Consider the following 12,662-nt stretch of genomic DNA (forward strand, 5'->3'; position numbering starts at 1 on the left):
TCACAACGCTGGTTTCCGTGTCTGGGATCAAAGCTCAGCTAGAAGACCTCCTTGATACATTGCAAACCAGGGTTTTTTTTAATCTAATAAAGAAAAGGAAAACCCACACAAGGCTGCCAATGCAAATAAACTGAGAAATGAATGTAAAACTAGAGAGAGAGAGAGAGCTTCTCACAAGAACAAATATATCAATCTCAACACCAAGGAAGTGAGGAATAAGTTCCCATTTTCTTTGTGACACTCACCTAAACGCCTTAGGTTTCATTTGCCCATGCTTAATCGTGGTTTATTCTGACCATGGTTTATTTTAGCCATAGTTTGTTGCTTTCGCTGTGAGTTGCCCTCTAAGCGATCCATTCAGTTTGTCTTTACCATTTATAACATGTCCATTTTGTCAGCTCTCGTAAAAGACAATGAACGAGGCATACTTGTTATATGATAAAAGCAAGAAATTGGGAAGTAACTTTTTTGGGACTTCAGTTCCCAGAATCCTCCCTGTCCGCATGCCATAGTTTAAAAAAAAAGCATGTGATTTTTCAGCCTTTGAGAAGGTCTTGTTTGGAAGGACCCGAGGCTCTTGAAACACACCCAAGCCACAAATCTGCTCTCCTGTTCTTTGTCCTCTCTGGGCTCATGTTGTCTCATGTCCTACCTGACCCATGTGCCACTCTTCCAGGATGAGGGGGCCTACCTGTGTGTAGTGGACGAGTCCAACGAACACATGCTGTCTGTGTGGGACTGCGCTCGTGGGAGCAAGCTGGCTGAAATCAAGGTAAGCCCTTGTAACCAACAGCATAGGTCTCCAAACCAATTCCCATCTCTGGAAATGTTCTCACCCTTAATTCTGTTTAGGAAACGGTGTCCCTACCAGCACATACAGACCTTTAAAACTGGCTTGATTCATGCTTGTTTTGATGATTTTAGTGTTATTATCCTGGAGTTTGTTTCTGATTTTTTTTAAAAAAAATTGATGATGTTTGTTACCCTCCTGCCATGCTATTTCTAGTGGAAAGGCAGAATAGAAACGCAATAAATAACATGAATGTACACAGCCTTGTTTTTAACTCCCAGGTTCTGTTGTGATCCGTTGTATGTAGAAAAAATGCTTTCTCTCTGAGTCACCGCAAGGCTCCTTGTGAGTCCTTGAGGAAGTGGAGGAACTCCCTGGAGGATTGGGTTGAAAACAAGTTGCGGGAGGGGGGGTAATCTGTTATGGGGCCTTTAGGTGCGGTTGTTTAGTGTGGTCAACCGTTTGCTTTAGATGGCCCTGGGGCTGCTTTCTGTTGCTGCTGTAAGAGCATCCTTGGCTCGCTAACAGGTGGGAAGCCCTCCACCGGAACGCTGCAAATCTGTATCGTTTCTGTCCCAGATTTAACCCCTCACCATAAATTTTTTATTGCTCCTGATATCGTCTCCCTTAAAATCGTGACATTTCTCTCCTTCCCCACATCTACTCCGACGGCGCCTTCCAAGCCCTAAGAGGGAAGGCCGAAAGAATTGGGCATGTTTAGCCCGGAGAAAAGAAGACTGAGGGGGTGACAGGATATATTATGTGAAAGTCTGTTTGACAGAGGAGGGACAGGATCTCTTCTCGATCATCCTGGAGTGCAGGACACGCAACCATGGGCTCAAGTTAAAGGAAGCCAGATTTAGGCTGAATATCAGGAAAAACCTCTTAACTGTTAGAGCAGTACGACAATGGAATCCATGACCTCAAGAGGGGGGTGAGCACTCCACCCCTGGAGGCATTTGAGAGAAATTTCGATAACCCTCCGTCAGATCTGCTTTGACTTTGATTCCTGCCTTAAGCAGGGGGGTTGATGGCCTTTATAGGTCCCCTTCCAACTTCACTTTCCTGTGATTCTTCCAGAGCACAAATGAATCTGTCCTGACTGTGGAATTCAACCCGCAAGACAGCAGCAACATCATCTCCACTGGAAAATCCCACATCTACTTCTGGACCTGGAGCGGAAGCAGCTTGACAAAGAAGCAGGGCATCTTTGGGGTGAGGTCCAGTTGGTGGGCAGAAGGTGGAAGTTGCGGGCAAGGTGGAGCCTCTGAGGGAGGGCAACAGAGATGGGCAAGAGGGTGTTTCATGAAACGACTGCAGGGCAAGTAATCATGGGCTCAGGCGACAGGGAGCCAGATTTAGACTGAATATCAGGGGGGAAATCTTCCTAACTGTTAGAGCAGTATGATGATAGAACCTGTGACCTTGGCAGGTGGTGAGGGCTCCAACGGGCTTGGAGGCATTCGAGAGAAAATTGGACAATCTGCTTTGATTTGGATTCCTATCTTGAGCAGGGAGTTGAAGCCGATGGCTTTAGAGGCCCCCTTCCAACTCTCTATGATTCTGCGTTTGGTCTGGTCTACACTTCTGGAAGTTTTTGTTGCAAAAAAACAAACACAAGCCCACTGAATTGGTAGCGAAATCTGACTTCGGGACCTACAACAGGAGAGAGCCCCCCCCTCCCGGCCATACCTAGAGGTAGCAAGCTGGCATCTGAGATGCAGTTCAGATCCTCCGAGACCTCGCCTATGGTTATGTCCTTTAAGACCATGGTCAAGATGTAGAATGGGTGGGGGTTAGGTGGGGGTTTGTCTCTGTTGCCCCCCACCGGTCACTTCAACCGGCCAAATGGCAGAAGCCCTACAAGGCTTAAGCGTGCTTCACACACACCCCCCAAGAGAGGTATAGAGGGGATGAAAGGCCCACTTCCTGAAACTCTGAGATAAGAAAACGAAGCCAATTTTGTCCTGTGCAAAGCAAAGCAAAAGCAAAGGGTTCTGATTATATACTGCCCCGTAGTGCATAAAACACTCTCTGGATGGTTTGCAATGTAATTCTGCAAGCTGCCCACAGCTCGCTGTCCCCAGACAGCTGGGTACCCATTTTACCGCTCTCAGAAGGATGGAAGGCTGAGTCAGCCTTGGGCCGGCGACATGAATCCACTGATATTGAACTCAGGACATGAGCAGAGTCCTGATCGCAGTGCTGCCATTTAACCGCTGCTCCACGAGGCTCAGTACGGTGCCCTCCATTTTCCCGTTTTTTTCCTGCAGAAGTACAAGAAGCCCAAGTTCATCCACTGTTTTGTGTTCAGCACCCACGCCGAGGTGCTCACGGGGGACTCGGAGGGCAACATCCTGACCTGGGCCAGGGTGGCCGCCGACGTCCGCACCCTGGGCAAGGCAGCTAAAGGTAAGCCCGGCTGAAGGACAGCAGAACTCGCCCAGACCAATCTCCCGTGTTAGAAAACTGCCTTGCGGTAGATTCCCCAACATTTTACAGCCTTGTACTAAAAATGAAAAAAGACTATCGCTGCGATTAAAAAAAAGGACAGATATTTGATGTGGAGATCGGTGCCTGTCCTTTTCTCTCCCCTTGCAGAGACGTACCAAATCAGCAAGCAGACGCGAGCGCACGAGGGAAGCATCTTCTCTCTCTGCCTGTGCCGCGACGGGTCGGTGCTCAGCGGGGGTGGCAAAGACCGGCGCCTGGTCCGGTGGAGCCCTGACCTCACCCTGCTGCAGGAAGCGGAGGTTAGCGGGGATCCTGCGAAGATCAGGATGGGGACAGGCGGTTGCTCCGCCGGACGGCGCAGCCTGACCCTGGTCCCTTTGTCGCCGGCTTAGATCCCAGAGCAGTTCGGGGCCGTGCGCACCATCGCCGAGGGGGACGGCGGGGAGCTGTTGGTGGGGACGACGCGCAACGCCCTGCTGCGGGGGAGCCTGGCGGGCGGCTTCCGACCCATCATCCAGGTGAGCCGGGCCGGCTGATCCGAGGGCAAGACCTCCGAGGGGCCCTGCGCCTGCCCCCCACCCCGTGGCCTGCAAGCTCCGATCTCTTCCTTTGCAGGGGCACACGGACGAACTCTGGGGGCTCGGCACGCACCCTTCCCGGACCCTCTTTGTGACCTGCAGCTACGACAGGCAGCTCTGCATGTGGGATGGTGGGGAGCATGCGCTGGCTTGGAGCGTCACCCTGGAGGTACCGTATGCCCAGGGGCGGGAGGATCGGGGGGGGGCGCATGATCAAAGGCAGAGAGGGCCACCAGACCTCGCCCCACCCTAGGGCACGGCATGACGTGGCGCTGAGCGCAGGCTTCCACTTTCTGAGAATCGTTAACTTCTCCAATACATATATATAGAGAAACCTAGGTTTCTAGCTGTTACAGTTGTGTTTTAGGAGTGGCTTCAAAAGCCGAACGGGTTGCTTCCTCACTTGGCACGTTTCTGCTTAGGTCAAGCCTTGTGGATGTTACCCTTCTCTTTTGTTTCTCCCTTTATCAAATTTGCTCCTCCTGAACAGAATGCATGCAGTTGGGCTCTTCTCTCTTGTCCGTTTACCGTAAATGGGCCCAGTTCTGGGATAGCACTCGGTACAGCTGCCATCGGCAGATTTTGCCTTTGGGGTGTTTTCCCAGGCGATGGAGTGGAGAATCTCAAGCTGTGGAAAGCTAACACATTTTTCCACACGGGACTCGTCCTTTTGAGGTGTTGGTGTTGCAGGAGGTAGCGATGATCATAGTTTGTTGTGACAGATCTGAATTTGTGCAGAATTCGCTGAATTTGGACTGCAATGTCCATAATCCCCCAGGCTGCATAGAATTCTGAGAGTTGTAGTACACGCACGCACGCGTGCACGCACACACACACACCACCAGCACTACCAACAACAACACCATCACCACCAATCTGTAGACCTCTTAATTCAAAATACAGTGGTGCCTCGTTAATGATAATCCGTTCCAGGAAAATCACCGCTAAGCGAAAACATCGTAAAGTGAAAATAAAAACCCCATTGAAATGCATTGAAACCCGTTCATTGCGTTCCAGTGGGGTAAAAACTCACTGTCCAGCGAAGATCCTCCATACGGCAGCCATTTTCACTGCCTGTATAGCAAGGAATCCGTCCCTAAACACAGTGGGGAGCCATTTTAATCACCCGGCGGCCATTTTGAAACTGCCGATCAGCTGTTCAAAAAATGTCATTTTGTGAAGAATCCATTCCCGAAGCAGGGAACCGATCATCGCAAAGCGAAATTCCCCCATTCAAACCATCGTTTTGCGATTGCAATTACGATCGCAAAAAGATCGTCGTTAAGCGGATTTGTCATAATGCGGGGCAATTGTAAAGTGAGGCACCACTGTACCTCCTTCCATAAGCAAATCAGCGTCTTAGGCCGAGTGAGAGAACCCAGCAACTGTTCTGTGTGTTGCATCACAGACATTAAGAAAGGGCTCTGTGTATCTGGTCGGATGTGAGAAAGTGGTTCTCGTGCCTGAAGGCAAGGAGGATCTGTGGGGAGTTAAGCTGTGGGGTGAGGTGGGGGGGACACTGAGTTCTCTTTTGCCCGCCACCCCTTTTTTTTCTTTTCAAATACTTGGGCTTCCTGTTGCCAATAGTGCCGTTCTATCTTAAATACACAGAACACGTCTGTTGTGGCCTCCTAAATCGTCCCGTGGACGTGAGAGCTAACGCAGAACCTCTTCTTATTGCCTGTAGGAAACGGGACTCTGTGCCGATTTTCATCCCAGTGGGAATGTAGTTGCAGTGGGGCTCACCACTGGAGGGTAAGTACTTCCTCCCCGCCCGCCCCCATCAACCAGCTTCCAGCTTCTCTGCCTGCCCCGGGGGGGGGGGTTGCAGCCCCACAGGGTTGCACAGGGCTCGTCCATCCCTTGGCTTGCTTTTGCATAAAAAGCAGAAATTCAACAGGCGAAGCTTCCTTTTCCCCTCCCCTTCCTCCGCTCCCTCCCCTGACTCAGCATGCAGGAAAAAGGAGAACCTGGTTACATTTTTTAAAAATCTTGATTCCACAGTTGAGGGCAGGAAGAAAACCTGGGGCTTTCTCCCAAAGACTACTGGGGTGGGGGGAAAAAACTCTCATTTTTTTCCCTCCCCAGCTGGGTGGTGTTGGACACAGAAGGACGGCACGTGTTTTCATGTTCTGGAGGCAGTGAACAACTCTCTGTGGTGCGCTATTCACCAGGTTAGGCTATTGAATTCTCTTTTCTCCGATGCTGGGCCATCTCCAGCCCCACCTCTATTCCCTTGTTTCTGTCCACTTCATTGATTCTGGTTTTTTTTCCTTTTCCTGTTTGCCAGATGGGGATTTCTTAGCCATCGGCTCCCACGACAATTTCATCTATATCTACAGCGTCGAGGAGTGTGGTCATAAATACACCCGCTTAGGCCGTTGCACGGTGAGTCGAAGTGTGGGAACAGGGGGAGGGGAGGGGCGGCAGGTCAGCGGCAGAGTCTGCTGATCGTTGTAAAGCGAAAATTGGTTCCCGAAGCAGGGAACCGATCATCGCACAGCGAAAAAACCCCATTTAAAACTCACAAAAACGTCAACGTAAAGCGAATTCATCGTAGAGCAGGGTAATCGTCCAGCGGGGCACGACTGTAGTTGGCCTTCCTCTTCTCCTGCTGCCTTCTGACTTTCCCAGTCATCCTGGCCATCAGCCTTTGATGGCTGCTAGTCAGCTGAAAAGTAGCTGATTAATGTCTTAAAATGAAGAAACCTTAAAGGCGTCGTAATGCATTGTTTCTCCCTGCAACTACCAGGGACACTCCAGCTTTATCACCCATCTGGATTGGTCCAAAGACGGGAAATTCATCATGTCCAATTCGGGAGACTATGAAATCCTATACTGTAAGTACCTCGCTGTTCAGGATCGGTTCGGGGGAACAGATCCGGCATACATCTTTGTCCTCTGATTTAAAACCCTATGATGGCGACAGTCGGATGAGGCTGCCCTGAGACCAGGGTTGGCAGAAGGTCTCTCCGGACCGACCTGGAGGAGGAGATGTAGAAAAGCGAGGACTTCTGACGCCCAAGAGTTTAATGATGGGAACAATAACATAAACTCTGAAATGATTCCACAACAAAGTGTGTGGAAGGACAGTAAGGGCAGCCCAGTTTCGGTAGTTAAGAAACAACATCTAAAACTCTGGACTCGGAATTTTCAGTCCTTAGTATGACCCTCCGACCCACATGGATGCAACTCAAGGATCCTAAAGGATCCCGAAGCATTCTTTCTGCAAAATATCTCGAGCTCACCCCCCTTCTGGGTCAGAAGTGCGCTGCATAGGCATTCCTGTTCAGACACCCAACTATCATCATCATCATCCTGCTTATATACTGGCCCACAGTGCTTAAAGCACTCTCTGGATGGTTTACAATTTGATTATGCAGGCTTCATGTTACAACCCAGCCTCAGCAAGCTGGGCACTCAGAAGGATGGGAGGCTGAGCGAACCTCGAGCCGGCCACTTGGGATTGAACCCTGGGTTATGAGCGGAGTTTTGGCTGCAGTCCTGCAGTCTAACCTCTGCGCCACAAGGCTCCACATAACAAACTAGTCTCTCTCTTAGCAGCGCCCTGGCATCTTCTGTCCCATTCATGCCTTCTTGTGCTTATGACTTTGATTTGGGAGATGAAGTCCAAGAACATCTGGAGGCCCAAGGTTGGGGACCACTGCTCTAAGAGATGCCCTTCTGTCTGTCTTGTCGCCCTCATAAACATGGTTGGTGCTGGTGGTTTCTCTCCCGAGTGCCGAACTTCCATTTAGGGCAGGGGTTCACAGCCTTAGGGTCTTTCTTAGATGTTCTTGGACTGAAACTCCCAGAAGCCCTTTCGCCACTAGCTGTGCTGGCCAGGATTTCTGGGAGTTGTAGTCCGAGAACATCTGGGGGCCCCAAGGCTGGGAACGCCTGCTCTAGGAGGACGTACGTTGCTTCTCTTTCTATTGTCCTTCCTTCCATTAAGAGGCCAATACCTTTTTATTTTGACAGAGCTTTGGAAACGAGATGCTGAGGAAGGGAAATTTAATGGGGTTGCCATGTCTTTTCTTTAAAAAAAAAAATCTCTGATGTATAATGTCTAGATGGGCGGCATATAAGTACAATCAATCAATCAATCAATCAATCAATCAATTTTTAGCTTTAAATATTGTCTTTTGGTGACGTAAACCACCTTTCTATGCTCACTGTTTTTAGCTTTCAATGTTGCCCTTTAACAATGCAAGCCACCTTGGGTCCTTTCCAAGGAGAAAGGTGGGGTAGTAAAAAGATCTTCAATAAATATGTAATAAAATCATGGCTTTTAATCTTGCCGTGGTTTCAAAAAAAAACAACAACAACCTGGCCGTTTGTTTAATTGTGTTTTAATCGGACCGCTTACTTTTCGTTCCCTCTGGTTGTTAATCCCGTTGTGAACTGCCTTGGGATCCCCATGTTAGACAAAAGTCCGGATGTGAAATTAATTAATTGATGAAAAGTTCCCGTGTGTCTCACCGGCAGGGGACGTGGCGAACGGGTGCAAGCTGCTGAGGAATCGGTTTGAGAACAGAGACCGGGAATGGGCTTCCTACACCTGTGTGCTCGGCTTCCATGTCTTTGGTGAGTCTCGGGAGCAAATCCCAAGAAACAAAGCCGCTCTGGGGGAAAGAAGCCAGCCTGTTTTCAGCACTCTTCCCTTGGCCTTTCTTGTTGCACGTTATGTGGATTCCCCGTCATTCCTCCAGTGAGCTGAAGGTGGCGCCTATGGCTCGCCTCCTCCCTTTATCCTCTTAGCAACCCTGCGAGGTCGGCCGCACTGAAAGAGCATGGGATTGTCCAGCACGTTTCCTGGCTCTTTGGGGACTAGAACCTTGATTTTCCCCAGGTCCCAGTCCAAGACTCCGACCATCACACCATACTGCCTCTCAAATTAGCCTTGGTCCCATCTTGTTTGAGACGAAGCCCACTTCCATCTGACTCGGTCGCTCTCCCCCTTTCAGCCTGGCCTACCTCATGGGGGTGTTGTGAGGTTTAAGTAGAGGGCAGGGAAGAAGAACAGTCAGAAGCACAGCCTTGAGCTCATCAAAGGAAGGGAGAAATAAAGCTAAATACTAACTACAACAACTAGAATTTTAGAATAACAGTATCATAGAATACAGTGGTGCCTCGCATAGTGATCGCTCCGTTTAGCGACGAAATCCCTTTGCGATGAACATTTTGCGATCACTTTTGCGATCGCTTTGCGATGTTCCCTATGGGGTATTTTCGCTTTGCGATGACCGATTCCATGTTGGGGAATGAGAGCCTTATGCAGACTGATGGGCTTCCTGTGTCTGAACACTGTGGAGATTTCCAACCACAGGACACCAGGAGTGGAGCATTAGACTGCAGCCCTACAGCCTGCTTGCAGCTAGCTTTAAACACACCTTAAGAAGATTACGCCTGGCAAGCTTTGCCATGCAGTTTTGGGATATTCGCTTATAATGGTTCTGCATTACTCCCAAGTTCCTAGTGTGTGCCTGAAGAAGTGGGATTTTCATTCCACGAAAGCTTGCATTAATCACTTGGTTTTCAGGGGTCTCCGTGAAGGTGTCATATATTTTTCTACATTTGTATTCTGTAATGACCACACAGCTTCCTGTGGATTTTTTAAAAAATAACTAAATATTTGTTTTTCCACTTTGAATATTTCCCAAAACCTCTTTGTCTCTCGCATCCTGGCATGGCCCACAGGAGTGTGGCCTGATGGCTCGGACGGCACCGACATCAACGCGCTCTGTCGCTCCCACAATGAGCGGGTGGTAGCTGTGGCTGATGACTTCTGCAAGGTGCACCTTTTCCAGTACCCCTGCGCCAAGCCGAAGGTAGGAACCACAGAGAGAGAGAGAGGCTGTGCAATGCATGTTCCTCATAACCATGAGGGCTAGGAACTTGGGCAGGGGAGAAGCAAGGAAGGAAAGCAGAGCTCATAGAAGAGTTATTTCACATTCTGTACCTTGTGCTACCATTGCAGAGAAAACAGAATCTGTTTATTTACCTTTCTAGCCCATCTTTTTCCTTAAAATCACTCTCAAAGGGCCCAGTCACATTGTTAAAAATAAACAGTCAAAACATTAAAAAAAAAACCAGCGGGGGAAGGAACACAGAATGATAGAAATCAGAACCATTGTGTGTAGGAGCTGTTACTTACAACAATGATGATAGTGTTATGTTTGTAGTTATAATGTTGTTGCTTTTCGTTGATGATACTTTTGTATATTTGTTATAACAGAATTTTTTAAAAATGGAAAGGGGGAAATAACCTATTAAAAATCAATGCTAGAAGCAGCCTAGACAGTAAAACCATTAAAATGAGCAATCATCAAAATAATTTTTTAAAAATGCCACGTTGACATTTACATCTCCTCAAAGCAGCCGTTATAGGAACTGATCAAAGTGGGGGCTGGGAGAAAATACTAGGAGAATAAAAACAATAACCCCACATCTATGTGCCCCTCAAGAAGGCTTCCTCAAATGATGGCATTCTCAACAGATCCTCTTCTGATGTGGATCTTAGCATCCAGACAGGACATGCCTTAGATGTAGAGGCTTCCAAATCATCGGGATTTTTTAAGGTTCAAACAAACTTTTTTTTAATGGACTTAGAAAAGCAATGTGGGTAAAGCAAGTACCGGAAAAAACAAGCATAATATTTTGCACCAGCCAAATCTCCTAGGCAGTCTTCAAGGGTAAACCCATGGTAGTCGCACTGCGGTGATCAAGACACAATGTAATGAGGGCAAAGATGCCTGCTGGCAATTCAGGTTCACTCAGGAAAGGGCAGGAGGTGAACAATACCCAGTTGTGCTAATCCAGATGATCGGTGTCATCCAGAGGCATCTGGATTTTGAACCCCACCGTGCTCACAGACACTTTAGCCAAGTTTGATAACGGGTTCTAGTGGATCAAGACTGCTCAATCAAGGGTGGATTTCTCTAAGAAGAACAAGGAACAGGCCACGCAGTCCCCAAGATGACACAATTAATAAGAGTCGGTGATACTTTTTATTGAACCACTTTTTAAAAAAAACATACACATTGCAAGCTTTCGCGGAGGAATTCCCCTTCCTCAGGCTCAGCCCGACCCTGCCAAGGGTTGTGCCGAGAAACTGTAGATCAGAGTCCTAAAACTGTGTCTGTGAGAGGCGATCCTCTTCAGGCTGCTCTCTTGCGCACGCTCCATTCTTAAGAGCAGAAGGGTGCGATTTGTATGGTTTGTTCGTGGTCCAAGAAAAGATACCACCCACTCTTTGTGTTTCTCAAAGAAAGATCTCATGAATGCCTCCGTTCAAGTGCAGGAGACGGTCCCTTCCCACATGCATTATGTCCGCTATGGGGCAGGCCGACATTCACCGTCTTCCCCCTCCCCTGACTAAATGGGCCTCTCCTTTTCCACACCGACAGATATTTCTAAGTCCCAAACATAGGGATGTTGGCGCAAGTCTGTGCGTCTCAAGGCCCAAGTCTGAGTCCCTCTTGAAAAACAAGCTTTTTCCCCCCCGGGCAGGTTCCGAGTCTCGAGTCCGAATCATTGGGAAAAAAAACAACAACCTTGATTCGAATCCGAGTCGTGTCACTGACGCAATGTAGGTCAGGCTTGGCATCGAGTTCCACAGCTTGAGTGTCCTTCCCAGCCGTAATGTCAGCGAGATTCCTCCAAGGAACCTTGTTAATCTAAATTGTTGTTTTAACTGTATATGTACTGTATATTGTCTTATGAATGATTTTATGTAAGCCGCCCTGAGTAGACTTTGTCTAGAAGGTGCGGGATAATAATAATAATAATAATAATAATAATAATAATAATAATAATAATAATAATAATAATAATAATAATAATAATAATAATAATAATAATAATAATAATGATGATGATGATGATGATGATGATGATGATGATGATGATGATATCCTTTCTCATGCCGCCTTCCCCTTTTTTCCGCCATCTCCCCCCCACAGGCACCGAGTCGTGACTACGGAGGCCACGGTAGCCACGTCACCAACGTGCGGTTCACCCACGATGACGGCCACCTGATTTCCATGGGGGGCAAGGACACCAGCATCTTCCAGTGGCGAGTGCTGGGCCCTCCCGGCGGCCACGCCGTGGCTCCTGCCATGGCCCCCTCACCAGATGCTGGGTTGAGCACTTGAAACCGGGGGGTAACGGTGTGCCCACACACCCCGAACTCCGTACGGTGCCTCTTTCGGAAAGAGGAAAGCTTGGCGTGACCTCCGTTCCCTCCCCCTCCGGCCGATTCCTGGGAACTTGAGCGCTCAGGCAGGATGGATCCTCGAGAAGGCTGGAATCTCTTCTCCCCCCCCCCCCGAGATCCTTTCCTTCGACTAACCAAATGTGATGTGCTTTATTAACTTATGGGTGAGGAGGAGCCGCTGCGAGTCAGTGGACGATCCGAGGCGGAGAAGACGGGGAAGGGAGAACGTCTCGGACGTTGAATGTGAAGAGACGGAGGTCTTCTCTGTTGGAAAACGGAAGGTTTGAGGGGGCCGGGGCTGGCTGAGCGAGGGGCATCGCGGGCGAAAGAGGGAGATCTGGGGAGTTTTTTTTTTCCGTCCCATGTTCCTTCTTAACCTCGCTGCGAGAAGGGCCTTGCCTCCTCTCTACGTGTCTTGAAGATGCCGGATTCTGTAAAGTTCTGAAAAATATCAGGAAAAGGGTCTCCACCCCGACGCGCTCCTCTTGCGGCCACCCTTTCTACTTCGCTGACATTCCCAGGGATTTTGAATGAGGCCGGATCTGATGTGCCGATCGCGAGAGCAAAGGAAGGCCTGAACTACTGTGAGCAATGCAGAGAAATAAACGATATAATCCCCTAA

At 48.8% G+C, this 12,662-nt stretch overlaps 1 protein-coding gene across 3 annotated transcripts in view; it reads left to right on the forward strand.

Annotated features, from left to right (window-relative positions):
• The window catches only part of EML3 (EMAP like 3), a 51,906-nt gene extending 39,244 nt beyond the window's left edge, over positions 1 to 12,662 (forward strand). For 2 of the 3 annotated variants that reach the window (XM_072984231.2, XM_072984233.2), the window contains exons 13-25: positions 677 to 772; positions 1,871 to 2,005; positions 3,064 to 3,202; positions 3,392 to 3,543; positions 3,637 to 3,762; positions 3,860 to 3,991; positions 5,510 to 5,577; positions 5,911 to 5,996; positions 6,113 to 6,210; positions 6,575 to 6,662; positions 8,311 to 8,409; positions 9,523 to 9,653; positions 11,787 to 12,124. In XM_072984231.2, the coding sequence (XP_072840332.2) occupies positions 677 to 772; positions 1,871 to 2,005; positions 3,064 to 3,202; positions 3,392 to 3,543; positions 3,637 to 3,762; positions 3,860 to 3,991; positions 5,510 to 5,577; positions 5,911 to 5,996; positions 6,113 to 6,210; positions 6,575 to 6,662; positions 8,311 to 8,409; positions 9,523 to 9,653; positions 11,787 to 11,978 (1,542 nt within the window). In that variant the 3' untranslated portion in view covers positions 11,979 to 12,124. Of the gene's footprint in view, positions 1 to 676; positions 773 to 1,870; positions 2,006 to 3,063; positions 3,203 to 3,391; positions 3,544 to 3,636; positions 3,763 to 3,859; positions 3,992 to 5,509; positions 5,578 to 5,910; positions 5,997 to 6,112; positions 6,211 to 6,574; positions 6,663 to 8,310; positions 8,410 to 9,522; positions 9,654 to 11,786 lie in introns of all 3 variants that reach the window. The other variant, XM_072984232.2, reaches the window with a different exon arrangement.

Source organism: Pogona vitticeps, chromosome 15, assembly GCF_051106095.1.
Source record: "Pogona vitticeps strain Pit_001003342236 chromosome 15, PviZW2.1, whole genome shotgun sequence".
NCBI lineage: Eukaryota > Metazoa > Chordata > Lepidosauria > Squamata > Agamidae > Pogona > Pogona vitticeps.